This window comes from Brachyhypopomus gauderio, chromosome 13, assembly GCF_052324685.1.
Source record: "Brachyhypopomus gauderio isolate BG-103 chromosome 13, BGAUD_0.2, whole genome shotgun sequence".
NCBI classification, from domain to species: Eukaryota; Metazoa; Chordata; class Actinopteri; order Gymnotiformes; family Hypopomidae; genus Brachyhypopomus; species Brachyhypopomus gauderio.
Genome location: NC_135223.1, coordinates 9,805,894 through 9,826,097, shown reverse-complemented (window position 1 = coordinate 9,826,097; position 20,204 = coordinate 9,805,894). Strand labels below are relative to the sequence as shown.

The window sequence follows — 20,204 nt, the reverse complement described above, 5'->3', positions numbered from 1 at the left end:
TCCAGTTCTGCTCGTATCTCTTCCATCTAAACCCTCACCTGGAGTTTAACATTACAACATTCTGAAGTGTTAAATATGTACAGCAAAACATCTTGAGCATCGGGGCATTCCAGCACAGAGTAATCATTGCGCATCCACCGAGCGCCGCATGCTGACTGCATAATCTTCATTATCATTTTAAGAAGATTATGTTCTGGAATTCAATAGCTAAACTTTTAGAGAAACAAGTGAGAAATGATAGAAAAACTATTCAAACAGAAAACTAAAATTGGAGCAATACTTGTACAAAATTTTGTACAAATTTATACAAAATAATTAGTGTAGCTCATTACACCAGACTATCGATGAGTCTATTTACTGAATGTACATTTAAACGTTGTGTCCATCTTTTACAGATTATCAGTTGCTAAATTATGACATTTAGAGAAAGTTTAACTTTTAGACCTCATTTAGATGGTAATTACCAAAGCCAGCATTTGATTTTCAACCTGTCCACTTCCTGTGAGAACTGACTTATCAGCATCTGAAAATGCAAGATATATGGCTGTAGTCCTCGACAACCAACTGTCATTGGTTCCTGGTGTTATCAGCCTGATCTACAGACACGCAGGCTTCTATTATGTAATGTCAAAATAATCAAGCCACTTCTTTCTAGAAATGCCACTTGCCAGCTTATCATTTCTCGACTACTGCAGCTGACACACGATAGTCCTCCCTGCACATGGCACTACATCCTCACAACTGATCCAGAGTTCAGCTGCATAACTCACATTCACACACACACACACAAACACATGTCCACACGCATGACCGCCGATCCCGCCACTGGTATCCTGTAGTTGGCCATATCAGATTATAGAGGCTGAAGCTTGTTAACATTCCGTCCTATTTGCAAGCACGTGTCACCTCCACACACTGTATCTCATAGACTTCGTGCCTCCAGGACAGTACAACTCAAACCACCAACCCCTTTGAGTCAGGAAGACATGCTTCAAGACAATATTCTGTACTAGCACCCAGACGGTGGAGTGAACTCTCACCACCTGTCTGGACATCCAAGTCTCTTGCTGTATTCAAATTAAGCAAACAAACATCAAAGAGCACTTGAATGAGCAAAACTGCACTGATACAAATTTAATACTGATCTTCAATAAAATATTTATGATTTTTCTTTACAACTTTATTATATGACTAAACAACTCATATATAGGACAAAACATATGGGGCCAGTGGACATCGCTGTTTGTTAGAACATTTTAATGTGCTAATGCCCTCTGTGTTCTCTCCTGATCCCCTCTGTGCTCCCTCCATATAATAAGGTAGCTTGGGAAAAGGTTTCTACGGTGCTGGGGTTCCTTAACTCTAAACCTAGAAAAATACATTGGTTTCCTAGAAAGTTTCATTGAGAAAGCATAGAGCCCTGGGAGTACAAAGCCTCTAGCTCTATATTAATAACAAGGCAGGTAGTTGTTATCCATTAGCTGGGTAACTTGCAATCCAACATGTTATTTACATCTCAATTGCATTTGACTGTCACAAGTCTTGGAAGGAGCTCATGTTTTTTGCAGATGGTGCCCACCATTGTCCATTTTTTTTTCCAACAGCCTTTTCCTTAACAAGCTTTTGTGTTTACCTGTATCCTTTATAACTGCTGTTAGTATTGTTATCTACACATAGTTTTATGCTATCCTTGGCTGTTTTGTTAGGGATGAATGATCTAAATGGACAGAAGCTTCTATAGGGAATCTTATATATAGTACTTCCATAAGGTGTGTGTGCCAGCAAAGGGCTGTGTGTGTGTGTGTGTGTGTGTGTGTGTGTGTGTGTGTGTGTGTGTGACAGAGAGAGAGAGAGAGAGAGATGGAGAGAGAGATGGAGAGAGTGTGGATTTAAGACAGGTTTACAGAATAACCAGGATTTTAACTCTCCAATAAACAAGTAACAGTATTGTCATTTGACCAAGTTTATTGATCTCCCAGTGGTCATCCTAGTGTTATCTAAATTCTAAACAGAGATATGCCTTACTCACAGGTCTCTTTGATCTGAGTTACAAGTAATAGTGTGTGTGATAAATTAAATGATCAGTCATATTTGTTGGTTAAATAAGAAAGCAAACATACACTGGATACACAAAGCATTACACATACAGTTTTGCAGTAAATTACATATATTGCATTTTCATTTTGTTGGCACAGTATTATGAAAGCAATTAATCATAAAAAGTAATATGATTATCAAAACATGTCAGACAAGAAAGTATAGAACAATAGCTTATAGTACTGGCTATAATAGCATTGTTTTGTATACAACTGCATGTAATAATAATAATATTCTTTATTTGTATAGCACCTTTCATACATACATGCAACTCTTTACAGAGTGCTTTACAGAATAAATGTTAAGAAATTAAAGATAAAAAGGAAACAAACATAATAAAATAATGTAATAAAGTGATAAATTATAAAATAATAGACAACATAATACAGTGTTGATTTGCTTATGGAAGCTTGGTTGGCCATTATTGTGTGACCTGAGCATTCACGAGGCCATAGTACACTCCATGGTTGGCCATTAGCTGGCTGTGTGTGCCCTGCTCAGCCACCTGGCCGTTCTGAATGACCGCGATGATGTCAGCATTCTGGATGGTGGTCAAACGGTGGGCAATGACGATGCAGGTGCGGCCCAGTCGAGCAGCATCTAGAGCTTTCTGCACAATCTGGACCACAGCAAACGGAAGAGGAACCAACAATTACATTTTAATAAACCAGAGGTTATCAGCTGTCTCTCCATCACAGACTGAATGCCAAGTGGAAAAAACCTAAGCATTGTGTTCTGAATCCTATATGTTATCGACATGTTTAGGTATTTTTTATGATAATGAATAGACTGAATGCAAAAGAGGTCCAGGAGCCTCTCACTGACCTTCTCACTCTCCGTGTCCAGGGCTGAAGTGGCTTCATCGAGCAGCAGCACTTTGGGCTTGCGCACCAGAGCTCGAGCGATGGCTATCCTCTGTTTCTGCCCTCCAGACAACTGAGTGCCTTTATCCCCCACACGTGTGTCGTATTTCTGTACAAACATCCAATTTATTAGTCATGGTTGTAAGCCTTAATTTGGATTCATTGTGCACCATTTGCTCATACATGTCCAAAAAAATGCCTCTGCAGCAGTCTGCCTTGCAAGCCTGTGCCTACGCATCCTACATAGGCACCCTACTTAAGGACCCTACCTAGGCACTCTCCTTGGGGACCCTACCATAGCCATGGTGGAACCATTACTCCTTACTAACACTGCTGTTAAAATGTATTTTTATAATATAAAATTTCCCCCGGGATAAAGAAAGAAAGAAAAGAAAGTAAGTAAGTATCCATCCATCTATCCATCCATCCCAGTGACTGTTTATATAATGGACGGTACGTCGCCGTTGACTCCCATTGTGAACTTTTGAAGCCACCAAGATGGCCGCATGGACACCGCCATCTTGGATGCGCTTGCGCAGTAGATGAAAATTGGAGCCAGAGCATGCGCATTAGAACCGGTAGGCAGGACAGTATCTCTGCCAGAGACCGTATCTCCGCCCCGACATTCGTTAGGATACGCCCACCAGTATAGAAACTTTTGACGTTTTACAAAATAAACAAACGTAAAATGTTTTAATACTGCTGTCGAGAGTTTTTGCTGTCGAGAGCTTTGATGTTGAGTGCGTTCACATTTGAGCGTCTGGTATTAGATGTCAACCAACGCAGCTATTAACAGTCAATCACCTTATCGCCACACCCCTTTAAGTAACACTTAATAACTTCTATAAAATCTGTTTATCGTTGAGAAAAACACTGGGAGAGATACTAACGCAATGGGGTGTTATAGAATTGACAAAATATAATTGCTCAAAAAACTTATTTTACGTGTAATAAAAATTCAAAGTTTCTCGTCTGGCCCGTTCACTTACATGGGAATGGGCGGGGTTAAAAGTTGTACTGCAGCCAGCCACTAGAGGGCAGCTGACTCACGGAGGCTTCACTTTTTACTCGTGTCATCCAGTCCACTTATATATACGGTCTCTGATCCATCCATCCATCCATCCATCAATCCATTCAACTATCTATCTAATATCTTAATAACTTGTAAAGCTGCTTGGCACTTGTAAAGCTGCTTTGTGACAACAACTGTTGTAAAAAGCGCTATATAAATAAAATTTGATTGATTGATTGATAATAAAAAATAATAGTCTAATATTCAGTCAGAGGTTGGAATTCATCTGAAGGTTTAATTTTCACATTGTCACGCTGTGGGGGGGGCCCCCTACCGGTCGCCCCCGGTTACAGCGGCAGCGGTCCTGTTTTTGGTCACGTGATGTTCGTCCCTCAGGTGGGCGGGACCCGTGATCCGTCTCACCTGAGGGTCGTTTGTTCGTCTATATATGTCTTGTCTTTGTACCATTTGACTGCTGGTTTTTATTTCCTTAATCTGGAACCATGCACGGGTTTTTGGTTTGCACACTTTCTATTAAACCATCCTCTTTCCCTGAGACTTGGCGTGATCGCTTCCTTTTTAGTTGCTCACACCTGCCCGTCACAGAATAACCAGCCACCTTTCGGAAGCCGCCAGTCTCCTTTGCTTTCACCTTCGTTCGTGGTCATGTCTTGTGGTAAGTGTTTGTCTACGTGCTGTGTGTTTGTCGTGTATTGTCCGAGAGTGTTGAGTCTGTCTCCACTCGTCCCGCCGTGTTTAACTGTTGTTTGTGTAAAACCCGTAAAATCACACGGCGGTGACTAGAGCTGGGGACCAGTAGACTCTGCTCTCGCCCAGCGAAACTACCGGTGCCTCACATTGCGCACGTCCGTTGTCCGTTATCGTCTGTATATGTGTGTGTGTATGTACGTTGTAGTGTTTTGTTTTAATAACGACGCGGACGTGAGCGAGTGTGTGAGTGTGCCGTGGTGTGTGTGTTTTGCTGGTGGTGTTCGTGTGTGTATGTAGTCGGGTCCACCGGTGCGTGCCGCACGCTAGACCGCGTTAGACGCGAGGGTCTCTCGGCGCCTTTCGCCTCGCTCACCCGATATCCCGTGGTGACGGGGGTGAGCGACTGCAAGCCCGAGAGACGCATCGCTGTGGGCGTGACGCGTAAGCCGCTCGCGTATAGCTCTCTCTCTCTCCAAAGATCTGTGGATCCCGTTGGGAGAACGGTGAGAGAGAGAGAGCTGGAGTAGGCACGTCGCGCTCCACAGAGCGCGCGCATCGGTGGGTCCTGTCCGTTTGTTAGTGTTCTCTGTCTTTGCGTGTTCGTTTTGTCCTAGAGTGTAGCGTGCTTTGTTTTATGTAATTCCTCTCTTGCGCCCCTCTTCACTGTGTGTGGGGAGGGGTCCATTTGAGGTCCCGTGCCACTGGATGTGGCACGGAGGGCATCTTGGGAGCGTCAGTGTTATGTTTGTGTTTTTTGTTTTGTTATTCCCCAGAGGGGCCCCCCTAAATATGTTTTTGGGGGGGAGCTATGGGGTTCCTGAGCCACGGCATGTGGCTCAGAAGGCGCTGCTCCTTAGGGAGAACTGGCCTTTGGGAGGGACCCCTGAGCAGGGAGGAGCCCCTGTACCCCTTTGTAGGCTGAGGATGCCTGGGGTGTATGGACAGGGTGTCTCCTCATGCCAAGAAGGGGTACCCTCCCCCCTGGGTATAAGGGGGTGCAAAGGTCAGGGCAGTGCACGTTATGTGTTGTATGTTGTCTGTGTGCGTGTGTGTGTGATGTGTTGCAGGTTGCTCCTGGAGGTGGACTGCAGCACTCCCGGACCTAGTGGGGTCTCCAGGCGGAGACCCTCCCCTTCAAGCTCGGGGTGACCAGCGTGTCCCTGATGCGGATTGCCAGGGCCCTGGTCTCTGGCGCTCCTGGGTTGGGTGGAGGAGTCCACCTTGAGATGAGGGGCCCCGGGAGGGGTTCACTCCCCAGGAGTCTGGGGTGACCCCTAGCGAAAGGGCAGGGGTCAGCTTCGAGCGAGGAGGTAGGTCCGGGAGGTGGTCGGTAGAAGCCGTGGCCGCACCCCAGTGTGGCGGCCTGCACACATCCACACCTATGACGTTTGTTGGGCCATGTGCTCCCGGTCCGCACACAGCGGTGGAGCTTAAGCGGCCTAAGGCCGGTTAGGGCGCGAGGGCCCTGTGACCGACCGGGGCGTGGTTATCGTCTTGTTGATGGCCCAGTCGGTCCAGGAGGCGAGCTAACCTGTATGTCTTTTTATGTTTCAGCTCCAGGACTGCAGGGAACGGGTCCCTGCCTGGTCTGCGTCCTGTGACGAGGAGCTTGTGTTGTGTTTCAGCTCAGGACGGCAGGGAACGGGTCCCTGTCTTGTCCCCACCCTCCCGCCCCTTTGTTGTGTTTTGTGTGTTTGGTGGGGGGGTCTGTCACATTGTGAGGGGGGCCCCCTACCGGTCGCCCCCGGTTACAGCGGCAGCGGTCCTGTTTTTGGTCACGTGATGTTCGTCCCTCAGGTGGGCGGGACCCGTGATCCGTCTCACCTGAGGGTCGTTTGTTCGTCTATATATGTCTTGTTTTTGTACCAGTTGACTGCTGGTTATTATTTCCTTAATCTGGAACCATGCACGGGTTTTTGGTTTGCACACTTTCTATTAAACCATCCTCTTTCCCTGAGACTTGGCGTGATCGCTTCCTTTTTAGTTGCTCACACCTGCCCATCACACACATAAATTTGAGTGTCATCAGCATAGCAATGAAAGTTGAAATTGTGACAACGGATGATATCACTATGTGGCAGGATGTAATTGATAAAAAGCAAGGGGGCAAGAACAGAGCCTTGAGGAACACCCAGATTTTCTAGAGCTGCGTCAGATTTATCCCTGCCTATACAAATTGCCACCTATCAGTTAGACCCACCACCCCACCCCACTTCCCAGTATTTATGTTGTAAAGCAGCCTTGAGTATGAGAAATGTGCTAAATTAATTAAACTACTTTTTCCTACCCACTTATGCACGTTACTTCCTCACACCTATTCACATCCTTATCCATGTGTCCTATCCAAAGGTATAGCCCATACACATTAGCCAAGCTGTTGTTTTCATTCTTGTCTTCCTCAGAAACACTATTAATAGCATTTATTTTTGTATTTTTAGAAACATTAATGATGCTTGAGAAAAAAACACAAGATTATTTTTTGCGTGCTATCACTCACTGTGGTTGAATGTTGTATGCGACATCCTGGTGAAGGGTAAAGTCTCCTCAACAAAATTCATTAGATTTTTCTACTGTTTTAGAGCTAATGCACCCTCTAAAGCAGTGGCGGAGCCAAAGGGGGGGCAGGGGTGGCAATTGTCACCCTCAACAGAGCCCTTGCCACCCCTAGTGCCACCCCACTGGAAATGGTAATTTTAAGAGAAAATATGTGTTTCCTTTCATTCATCATTTGTATATAGACCCCTCTGATAAAGCCTTGGTCACCATTTGGCCACCCCTTGAAAAAAAGTCTAGCTCTGCCACTGCTCTAAAGTGCCTAATAAAATGTTCATACAATCAGAAAATGTTAATTTACCTCTGGTAGGCTGATGATAAAGTCATGGATATTGGCATTTCTTGCAGCCTCTTCAACCTCTTGCTGGCTGACCACACGACTGTTGTCTCCATACTGGATGTTCTCAGTGATGCTACAGTCAAACAGGATGGGCTCCTGAGAGACCAGGCCCAGCTGAGAACGTAGCCAGGCCAAGTTCAGACTGCTTGTGTCTGCCCCATCTGCAAGCTGAACAAGAGACCGCAGTGAGCAATACGGCTAACACCAGCGAAACTCTATGAACAATACTGTCAGGCTGGCTCCAGTGCGGTTCCTCCTGCCGCCACAGGGAGGAGTCTGGTGAGTTCTAGGCAGCTCTCCCGCAATCAGCAGTGATCTGGCACAGCTGTTCCACAGCTGAGAGAGTTGTGGTAGTTCACTGCTGAATTGTTTTGGTCCCCATGCCGTTCGTTTGTCAGCCAGTTTCTCCTTGTAGGTCACAAGTTGCTTTATTGGTGTCCCGTCACCATTTTCTCTTTCTCTTTCTTTCTCTCTCTCTCTCTCTCTCTCAAAACCTTTACTTATTCGAGTACTTACCTCCAGCGCTGTTTCCTGGCCTCCCTCAAGTTTTCCTCCTGCTATTATATTCCTATCCAGTTCTGCTTTTGTTTTGGGAAGGGTTTTTTGTTCTTTGCAGCATTTGCCAGCCGGTCAGTTACTTCCCCTGGTGTCTTTTGTTGTTTATGGGCTTTCGTTTCTTTCTACAAATTGAGTACTCTGCGTCTTTTGTGTTCACATTTAGTATTTTCTTGCATGCATTTCACTCAATTTTAATTTCCGTGATGTATTCCGCAGATTTTCTGTTAGTTTTTTTCTCTCCACCTTCTCCCTCAGTGTTTGTCTGCCTTTCTCGCTGTTCAGCGATCCTTGTCATTATTTTATTTAGTGTGAGCCAACACTTGGGTCCACGTCTTTCTCTACAGTTCCCGCGGTGGATTCCTTTACTGAACCCAACCACAAATGTATTGTTCTTAACACATGTAATGGTTACACATACATACATTACCTATATGGAATCTATTCCAAATCCTGATGTATGTAATAGTTACACATACATATGTAAATTTGGTGCGTGAAGATGAATAATGTCCTTCAGCTAGACTAAATACACATTATGATGTTAAAGGTTTCCTGGGTGCCCAACTCACCACTTGTCCACTGTGAGGGTTGTAGAAGCGTTCCAGTAACTGGATGGAGGTGCTCTTCCCACAGCCACTGCTCCCCACCAGTGCCAGCGTCTGTCCTTGAGCCACCGATACATTTAGTCCCTGCAGAATCCTCACGTTCGGACGTGTCGGGTATGAGAAATGCACATCACGGAACTCGACGTCTCCCACAAAGTGTGTCTATAAGAAACATAGGAAATTTTATTAGACCTGAACATTTTATCTTATGTTCTGCCAAGAAAAAAAAAAAGGCGCATATGAAAGCTAACAGATCCACTACTCACTGGTTTGTCTCCTGCCTCACTGTAGATGTCAATCTCAGGTTTTTTTGCCAGCAGGTCCAAGATCCTTCCAGCCGCTGCTTTGGCTTTGGCAAAGTCTGGGGCTAAAGATGAAGACTGGCCAACACTCATTGTGGCAAAGATGATCACATAAAACACTCTGACAGGGAAAATGGGCATTAGGATAATGTCCAAGTATAAAAAATATATATACTAAAATAGTATGACGAAAACATAATATAGGAATATTAACTGCTTACAGAAATACATTTTCAAATTTAGTGTAGCAATTTGCAATCAGCCAGGATCCGAAGTAGAAGACTGAAGCGTTGACAAAGTAAGATATTGCTTGAGAAAAGGCAAAGGTGACACCATAAACAGGTGCTTTGCATAAGGCAGACCTGAAAAGTTATAGTCATCTGTTAAAAATGACCATTAACCTGAATATGCTTTACTGAATATGTATTATGCAATTTCACATTCTTTGAAATGAAGTGATGAATAAAAGTTCTAAAACTAATATTTACTTATATGGTTTATTGAGGCTGGCAGTGAACTTGCGCAAGAAGATGTCTTCTTTGGCTAATGCAACAACTGTCCTGAAGTTCTCAACAGTTTCCGTGGATATCTGCGGAAAAATAGCCTGTTTGTATGCTTCTATTTAACATTAGCTTTAAATAAGCTATATAAAGGTAACTTAAGTTACTGCATACATTCCATCCACATTTCTTTTTATTCCGTTAGTAGCCAGCTAAAATATTGGAACCCCTCTACCTTGCCAGACATCTCCATTGCACTCTGGTCCTGAGAAGCATTTCCTGCTATTACTTTCATCTGGATGTAATTGGCTCCAATGAGGAAGGGCACACAGGCGAGGATGAGCAGGGTGAGTTGCCAGCAGTAGATTAAGGCAACGATCACAGCAATGGCCAGGGCGCAGATAACGTGGGTGACCAACCCCAGTCTAGATCCTGCTGCCTGAGATGGAAGTGGGGAAGTTGGAGAAGAGGCAGAGCACACCCTCAAATAACTTAAGTGTATGATTTGATGTCAAGTAATAGTAGTAACACCATTTAAGCTCTTAACTACCACCACTGATGGCACATAGTTCTCTACTCACCCCTTTTACAAGTGATGCATCTGTTGCTAATTTAGTGGTCAAGATTCCTACAGCATTGTTGCTGTCATCAAACCAGCCAATGTCCTAAAATAAGCTTTCAGTCACCAACAAAGGCCATGTAGTCTATAGTATGTAAGTATGGCAAATGTCTAACTCTAGAAAATGTTTTAATTTTACTTCTAATATAGCTGGAAAGTATTGCCATACCTGTCTCACAATGGCTTTGAATACCTGAGTCCTCAGTCTCATAGTTAAATTTTCCCCTGATTTACCAAACATGTAGCCCTGGAAAAGAGTATTTCAAAATGGTATATATGTGCATCACAATAAACAAGCAAAATGTGATAGAGCTGACCTTTTACAAAAACACCACAAGAAATTGTGTGTGTGTGTGTGTGTGTGTGTGTGTGTGTGTGTGTGTGTGTGTGTGTGTGTCACACCTGAAAGAAATGTGTGATAACTGCTACAGCTCCAAGAGGGAGGAACAAAAGACAGAACATCAGTGTCTTTTCCCGCTGTACATCAGGGTCAGTCTCAGCAAACACCTACACACAAACACCTACATGAAGACTTCATCTACACATTAGGGTCAGCAAACACCTACACACAAAAACCTACATGAAGACTCCATCTACACATCAGGGTCAGTCTCAGCAAACACCTACACACAAACACCTACATGAAGACTTCATCTACACATTAGGGTCAGCAAACACCTACACACAAAAACCTACATGAAGACTCCATCTACATATCAGGGTCAGCAAACACCTACACACAAACACCTACATGAAGACTCCATCTACACATCAGGGTCAGTCTCAGCAAACACCTACACACAAACACCTACATGAAGACTCCATCTACACATCAGGGTCAGTCTCAGCAAACACCTACACACAAACACCTACATGAAGACTCCATCTACACATCAGGGTCAGTCTCATCAAACACCTACACACAAACACCTACATGAAGACTCCATCTACATATCAGGGTCAGCAAACACCTACACACAAACACCTACATGAAGACTCCATCTACACATCAGGGTCAGTCTCAACAAACACCTACACACAAACACCTACATGAAGACTTCATCTACACATTAGGGTCAGTCTCAGCAAACACCTACACACAAACACTTACATGAAGACTCCATCTACATATCAGGGTCAGTCTCAGCAAACACCTACACACAAACACCTACATGAAGACTCCATCTACACATCAGGGTCAGTCTCAGCACACACCTACACACAAACACCTACATGAAGCCTCCATCCACACATCAGGGTCAGTCTCAGCAAACACCTACACACAAACACCTACATGAAGACTCCATCTACACATCAGGGTCAGTCTCAGCACACACCTACACACAAACACTTACATGAAGACTCCATCTACATATCAGGGTCAGTCTCATCAAACACCTACACACAAACACCTACATGAAGACTCCATCTACACATCAGGGTCGGTCTCATCAAACACCTGCACACAAAAACCTACATGAAGACTTCATCTACACATCAGGGTCAGTCTCAGCAAACACCTACACACAAACACCTACATGAAGACTTCATCTACACATGTTTGTTTAATATAACACCACTTCTTAATTTGTAACCATGATTTTCAAGTCCTAACCTGTAGTTGAAACATCCTTCAAGATTTTTCTAGAATTCTAGATCACACGTGCTAGAAAATGGAACTGCGGTTGAATGTAATAAAAGGACCACAGGTGAAAACCTCACAGTATATAATCTTGACAACTGAAAACCTCAGAGCAAGGCAACTACTCACCCCAGTGATTTTGGCAAAGAGGATGCCCACACAAGGTTGGACAGCTCCTCCCACAAAGTGGGCCAGGGTGCCCACCACCAGGTAGGGCCACTCTGGCTTGTTCAGAGCCAGGATCCTGCTGAAAGGGACACCTGGTTCTTTTTCTTCCTTCTAATATAAAGATAACAATTAATGTAAATGTAAAAAAATATTTGTTTTCAAAGCTGACATTTCATCTACTGGTCCATATGTTCCTTTGATGATTGCCAATTTTGTTGCTATCATCCAATATTGTACCTTTTTGTGCTTTTGGGACTCAGACTTCTTTTTGTCTTTTGTCTTCCTTTTTGATCTCCTTCCAAGAACCGTATCGTGTCTTACTGAGTTTCTCTCCGAGCTGATGTTTTCTGACTTCCCCATCAGAAGCTCATCAGCACTGCCAGAGTCAGATAACTCATCACACGTTTCTTCTTCAGAGACCTTTTCATTACCATTGCCATCCTCATCCTCACATACTTCAGACATCTGTGTAGCATTGACAATTTCCAAGTTACACTTGAGTTATCATACTGTTGATTCCAATGAACTAAGTAACAGCCTTTAACAGTTTTAACTCCTGTGTGTAGTCGGGCTGTTCCAGGCTGCTGGAGTACCTGCTGCATGACGAGTGAGTAGTAGATCCCCTTCTTGCTCATGAGCTCCCTGTGAGTGCCCTGCTCCACTACTTGGCCGTCCCGAAACCCTGCGATCACGTCGGCTGAGCGGATGGTGGACAGCCGGTGAGCAATCACTATGGTGGTGCGACCTGATCTCGCCTTGGAAACAACACTCAAAATCAGTCATGTGTTATAATCCATCCAGCAAGAACTTTATTGAACAGTGCAGGTGAATGGTTGATATGAAAAAGCACTATGAGTGTGACAGGGGGTGTGTGGGAGTCACTGGTCTAGTGCTACCTTATCTAAGGCAGCCTGAACGATGGATTCACTCTGTGTGTCCAGGGCTGAGGTGGCTTCATCCAGCAGGAGGATTTTGGGGTTTTTGACCAGAGCCCGAGCGATTGCGATCCTCTGTTTCTGTCCCCCACTCAGCTGAGCCCCCCGCTCCCCCACCATCGTGTTCAGCTTCTGCCTCAGAAAACACAACTCCAGCATTTACATACAACATCCCAGCCATTTTGAATATTTCAAGTGATACGCAAAAATGTGTTTTCAAGACAGTGTGTGTCAGATTTCAAAGCTTTATATGTCAGTATACAACATGTAGAACACGTGCATGACTCTTACGTCTGGAAGTCTGGAGATGAATTCGTAGGCATTGGCCTCTCTCACAGCACGTTCGATGTCCTCATCGGTAGCGTCCTCACGGCCATAGCGGATGTTCTCGGCGATCGTGGTGCCAAACAGTATAGGCTCCTGGCTCACGATGCCCATATTCTCCCTCAGCCATCGCACATTCAGAGAACGAACATCTCGCCCGTCCAGGGTCACCTACACACACCACCAGAACTCAGAACCCACCACTCAACCTCACACCACCACTCTGAGGGAGTGGAGACATGATCATATTTACCTCTCCTGTGTCAGGATCATAAAACCGCTGCAGCAGCTGAATGGTGGTGCTCTTCCCACAGCCACTGGCTCCCACCAGAGCAACTGTCTTCCCATGGGGCACTTTCAGACTCATCCCCTGCAGAATCTACAGCAGAACACAAAAAATAAGTTAGGCTATCTAAGTTAACTAACTAATCGGAGTGTTTTTTCTTTTAGATTACCTTCACTTCCTTTCTGGACGGGTAGCTGAACTGGATGTTCTTGAATTCGATGTCACCTTTCACACTGTCTGGTTTGAATCCCTCCTCTGAACTGCTGTCAATGGGACGGGGCTGCGAGACACAAACAAAATTTTAAAAGAAATTCTCATCAGAAATGCAATGGCATTTCTTTCCTATACAGTATAGCATCTCCGCCAATGCAAGACTTCTTGACTAAAATGAATCAAGCTGAATGTGGTTAATGAAAGGGGACTGCATAGCCTACCGTGTCGATGGTCTCGTAAATTGTGAATGCAGCACCACGAGCCTTAGCAACAGTTTCCAGCTTAGGAATCCCCTGACCCAAAGACAGCGACCCAAGCATCACCAGGCAGAAGACCTTAGGACAGAAACAAACCTGTCTGAACGTTTTGCAAAATACTGTTTTATCTTCATATACCATGACATTATTTAAAAATCCTAAGACGTAAATGGTATCGGGTGCGCTGCACTCCAAACCCACAGTGATGACTCTTCCAATGGAGTAGTTCTCAGGTTCTTCCAAAGAGAGTTTTGTGCCATACCAAAACCCAAGAGCAAATGTTCCAAATACCAGGAACTGCATGACCCCCCGGGACACGTTTGTGATAACAGCTTTCTTCACCCCTGCGTTCTTTGCGTCAGTCAAACTGGTCTGATACCTAGTATGCAGAAAGTTATCTTTGTTTACACATTAAAACATTAATACATAAATGCATAAATAAATACATTAGTTTAATGTTGCAAATACCAGTCAAGGGAATTACTAGGAGATTCTTTGAGAGAAAGGGAGATTCTTTGAATGAACTGGGAACATAAAGCACTCTCTCACTTTTGCAGAGCTTTCTGTTGGCCGTTGAACGTCACGACTGTCCTGATGGCCACAAGAACCTCCTCAGCAACTGCTCCAGCTTTAGCATAGGCTGATAGCTCCTTGTTCGTGAGGGTTGCAAGGACCTAAGTGAAAACAAGTGAAAACACTCTTACATTACTAAAGCGATTGTCATGTAGCCTAAGGCATACAGCATAACTTAAGAAGTAGTATTATTTAATTAGAAAATATGTTAATATGTTAACATGCAAGTTATATTAATTTTCTTTTTAAATTTCAGCAAAATAACATTGAAATCTCTTTAAAAAATGTTAGCAACAACACTGAAACTGAAAGGTTCTGATATGGTAACTAAATTATGCAAAGATTGTATATGCAGCTTTACTGTGTAATTCTGTAATTCCCAGTAAGACAGAAATGTCTTGTGAAATGTCTTGTAATCCTCTTCATGAAACTATTCATATTGCATCACTCACAAAAGGCAAATGTATCACTTAAATTCAAATTACAGTTTGTCCACATTCAAGACAGGTTTCTAATGGAAAGCATGCTAACATATTAATTTTCATATAGGTGAATATTACATACTTTAGACCACACAAGAGCTGATGCTGCCAGCAGTGGACCGACTGCCAAAATGACCAGTGTTAGCTTCCAGCCATAGATGAATCCAATGATTAAAGCACTGAGAAATCTGCTGATAAACTCAACGAATATGCAAATATTGTCTCCTAAGCCATCACTGATTGTGTTTATATCACTGTTGGAGTCAAAAAAGAGCAACCATATTACTAACAAATATTAGTACAGAAAGGCTATGATAAGCTCATTCAGGTTGGAAACCTACTCTGTCAATCGAGTGTTGAGTTCTCCAATGGAATGTGTGTCGAACCACGCCATCTGCTGGTGGATGATGGCATGGAAGTATTTTTCTCGGATGCGCTTGGTCTGTCTAGTGGCTGTCACTACGAACAGCATCACCTGAACCGTTCCGAGAAGCAACACTGCAGCTCCAAACCCCGCAAAGTAATATGCGTACCTGTGAAATTTAATCATTATCTGCATTATTGCCACTCTTCATAACTAGAATGTCTGAATTATTCCCAGTACATCTGTGTCCTAAATATTTACCACTTTGCATAACTAGCAGTAGTGATTTGTCAGTCAAAAAACAAATCATGAGTTGACACCCCCAAAAAAGAGACAGAACGACAAGAATGAAAGGATGACCGAAGGCCCCTCACGTTGTCATTAAAGCCTGAATGTCAAACCCAGGAATAGTTCCACAGTCCATGGAGGCCACTGTGAAGTTAATGGCGAAGTTTTCTGCAAAGTGGGAGCAAAAAAGTTAAACTTTGTATTGACATATAAGCATTTTTAGAGTGGAAATGGCCCTCGAAGGTGAAGGAATCAAGCTCATTAACAGCTCCCAGAATTGAACATATTGTAGTTATGAGCATTTTGCTTCAAATATCTTGAGCCTTATAAGCACCTGTGTAGTTGAACGGTTGTCCACTTTGTACAAAGCTGTCGGTCAACTCGCCAAATACGACACATGTGATGGGCAGGGCGGGTACCGTGGAGAGCAGCACACATAAGACCAATCAACATCAGGAAAACCTCTGGACAGGTGGCATAGCGAAACTGTAACCACAACGCAGGCAGGTGACATCTCTTGAAATGCAGTGATACCTGCAGCCATATTGGCTGTTATCCTAAAATATAGAGTAGCTAAAGATATTGTCTTACCAGCTGTAAAAAGCTGACGGACTTCCCTGACTCTTTTGGGTCAGCCGACTTCTTTCTTTAATATTAAAAAAATATTTATGAACCAAATGACATAGTGACAGACTAAAAACTGTTCCTTGAATGTATTCACTGTATTACTGTAGCTGAAGGACAGTAAGAAATGATGATGTTTTACTTTGTGTTCTTTGATTGGGACTCAAAACTTTCCCCCACTGGCTTCTCTGATTTATCATCTTCTGTTAAGGAGAAGAAAAAAAGTCTGAAGGCTCTGCAGAACACTGCGCTCACGCACAACACTTTATTTCCCTTTAAACTCATTTAAAATGAGACAAACTGGTACAACACCTGACGTACGATAATGATTTATGTTGATGGCATGTTGTATGATAATGATTATGTATAGTGTTTGCAAACTGTAAGCAGAGAGGCCGCACCTTGAAGATCAGCTGGAGGTTGGGTTTCTTCTGCATTCAGCTCCTCCGTCATACTGGCACACGTTCATGGGCTCCTTGAAGCAGAGATAAGTCAGCATTTCTAGCTGCATGAAGTGATCGGACACGATGATTACACTCATAATGTAACGAGAGAATGACAGGCAGTCGCATACGCTGAGAAGAGGGTGATTTATTTTGCCCAAATGCAGATTCAGGGTCATAACAACAGTACAGGGTCAGTGAACCAATGGTACCGGGAAACAGGAACAGAAAGTGAAACACGAAAACCAGAAACAAGGACATGATACAAAGAACACAACAAAGTCTAGAATAATGGATGTTAGAACAAAGGTTTAGTACACACAGGACTTGGACAACAATACAATACCTAGAAACCAGAAAAGGCCGGGCATAACTGGGTATAATGCACAGGGACATCAAGGCTAACACGAGCTAAACATGGGGACACAGGGGAAAGTAATGAAATAGCAAAAACCAAAAGTGGGACAGGAACAGGATCAGAGAAAATGAAACTAGGACACAAGACAGGGAAACGATAGAGGGGCCAAGTGTGATACATAACCCAGAAATGAATAAGAAAGGTAATTTATTTCATTAAGAAAATAATTAAGAAAGGCCATTTATTTATTTCATTATGAAACTCCAGTCTGACCTTGCAGAGAATGCGATACATTCACAAAACATGTATATAATAATAATGTACAGGCTTGGTGTAGTTTTTGTAACTGTTGATGCTCAATTAAATGATGACATATCAGCCTATGCCAAATGCTCAGTGATGCTCCCATAAACATTAGCATCAGCAAACAAACCCTTACAGTGTCATTTGAATGTACAGCTATAGTGCAGTGGGAACTGAGAATGAAGAGTTTATATTGTGTTAAGGATTACTCTTGAATTAAATCACAGACATCAGGAAAATACTGAAATAGCATGTCCTTTGCATTATCATTATCTAAAGAAAAAATATATATCATTTTCTAATTAACAGTACAGTCCATACCAAATTGCCACTGGTTCACTAAAAGTATGCTATACAGATATGTTTGTAAGGAAAAATTAAAGTTATGTTACCCATCTTTGGTATTGAAAATCAGTCAATATATCAGCAGTGCCACTGCAATAATGTGACCCTGCAGATGTGAAGTGTGGTAAAGTACCGTACCGGTGTTTGTTTTGAAGGCAAAATTAAGCAAAAAGAAGGAAGTTTGCAGGACTTACTATGTGCTGTTATCACAGTCAAGGTATAACTCACAAGTGTTTCATTCCACCAAGACAAGCTTTACAGCCTGATACATGGTCCCACAAGGACACGCCTACAGCATGCCATCACCATCAACCGTCCCACACATACACACACACACACACACACACACAAACACACACACACACACACACACACACACACACACACACAAAACAATGAATTCCTCGCCAGAACGTAGAGCTGTTGGATTGTGTGTGTTGTGTCAACCTCTGCTTGTCTGAAAACCTGAATATGGTCATACTATGGTAAACATAGACATGTTATTACATAAAGCTGAACATAATTTGATTATTTTTAAAACCTCGTGTAAGCCAACATGCAGCCATGTAAACCTACAGACTGCTTCCTCTATATTTCTGAGAGCTACAGAAGAAGTGGAGGAAGTCTACCTTTGCCATTAGAGAGGATGTTTAATGGTCCACCATCTAAATCATTTCCAGTAAACTGTAGTCCTATAGTTTCCTGTACACTAAAATAAGGAATATGTTTAAAGGAGTACTTTGTGACAACATTTACTTGTGCTTGCATCTGTTTTCAAGTTCAACCACTGTCCTACATTTACATTTACATTTACGGCATTTAGCAGATGCTCTTTTCCAGAGCGACTTACAAAGTGCTTTGCATCTGATCACAGAATTCATCCTAGGTAATAGTACGGATAGGTACTAACAGGTAGAGATATATTATGGTTTTATGTCAGGATTTACTTTTTTACTACTGTATTTTAGTGTAACTCTCAGCAGAACAACCTAATCAAACTCATATTTCCTCCCACATCTGGTATTAATGTACTTTAGGTGAGATAATTGAACAGGTGATATACACACCTCTAAAACAAGACTTTCCTGCTCTGTATAACCTCTGTACGTCCATACCTCTCTCATGGTTTTGGCCTAATCTTGATGATCAGATCTTATTCATCAGATCTTGATTATCAGATATAGAACATAAGCATCACAATTGAAAGAAAGGTTATGAAAGCTATGAAAAGCTAATTTGAGATCAAATAAACAAATTTTAGACTTTGAGGCAAACTCAGAAAGATGTATTATGCATGTTTTAATAAAAAGTGTGTGCCAGAGTGGGGCACAAACCTGGCAAATGGTAAAGTCAGAGGCACCAAAATATAGAATAAAAAAAGACCCATACACATACAAAGAGAAATGCACACAACAAGACTTCGTCAAACATATATAGTCCAACATAATGATACTAATTGTCAACATTGAGTGCAATAGAACTGGAAACGGCGAGTATTGAGGGGTCATGGACCCCTGGTGGTGAGAGCTGGTAGTGCATCCAAGTGGACGTAAAATTTTAAATAAACTGAACACCATCGACGCAGTTACAAACATCTAATGTAGTGAATATCTAGATGCTACACGAGAAGATAAATGTGTTTATTGGGCTTAAATGGAACAGGACTGACTCTGGTGTGTTGACTCTGGTGTTGGCACATCAAGATTGCAGGCATCCTAAGTTCTTTACCATCTAGAAACACCTCCTTCTGGCAACAGGTGTGTAACAGGTTATGTGGAATCTGTCAGATTTAGGAAGAATGATAATATGAACAAGCTATGATAGAATTTGCAAGAACAACACACGTCTGTTTGCAGAAGTGAAATATGATATCTCCTGCATGGGTGATTCTTTAGTGACAATGACAACTACCAAATAATAAAAATCGGAACAATTACAGTGGGTTTCCAGCACCTTCGGTGCTTGGACCCCTAATTATTGGGTACTTACGTCCGTGGTCACAAACCTCCCGTCCTCCAGAGTAGCTGCCTGTATCTGACAGCAGGGTTAGAAGTGGTGGATGAGACTTACAACAGAAAAGCGGATCTTAAAGAAGACGACTGACCACTGTTTTATATTGTTTGTAATTCACCATTATGGAATTACATGGAAATAATTCAGGGTCATGCCTACAGGTGTCCAGTAGGGGTCAGTCTTTATACAGTTTTCAGTCAGCCCGTCAAAATGTACACAGCAACTATGCAAAGGGTTTAAACGGTTCCAGCGTTTTCTGGCTAAATATTTCACAATAAAAAATGTATGAAGTAATTAAACAGCTGCGCCTCTGGGTATGCTATTAAAAAAAAGATCACCTTTGTGAAATCTACTAACTAACGTCTCAAAACAAAAAAATAGAAATACATTTTTTGTTAAGCATCCGCAACCACCAAAGATAAAATA

At 42.8% G+C, this 20,204-nt stretch overlaps 1 protein-coding gene across 1 annotated transcript; it reads right to left on the bottom strand.

Annotated features, from left to right (window-relative positions):
- Positions 1–1,958: 1,958 nt before the first annotated feature.
- Positions 1,959–19,728, bottom strand: LOC143473660 (ATP-dependent translocase ABCB1-like). Its single transcript, XM_076970752.1, is given in 30 exon segments — positions 1,959–2,716; positions 2,923–3,069; positions 7,538–7,744; positions 8,704–8,901; positions 9,006–9,162; positions 9,263–9,403; positions 9,530–9,630; positions 9,777–9,980; positions 10,123–10,206; positions 10,330–10,407; positions 10,563–10,667; positions 11,932–12,081; positions 12,208–12,435; positions 12,564–12,725; positions 12,867–13,037; positions 13,197–13,400; positions 13,483–13,608; positions 13,685–13,795; positions 13,950–14,063; positions 14,187–14,364; positions 14,535–14,659; positions 15,123–15,294; positions 15,382–15,573; positions 15,779–15,860; positions 16,027–16,105; positions 16,107–16,178; positions 16,284–16,338; positions 16,459–16,519; positions 16,718–16,791; positions 17,960–19,728. Coding segments are annotated over 29 exon segments (3,954 nt in total). The 5' UTR covers positions 16,770–16,791; positions 17,960–19,728; the 3' UTR covers positions 1,959–2,518.
- Positions 19,729–20,204: the final 476 nt, after the last annotated feature.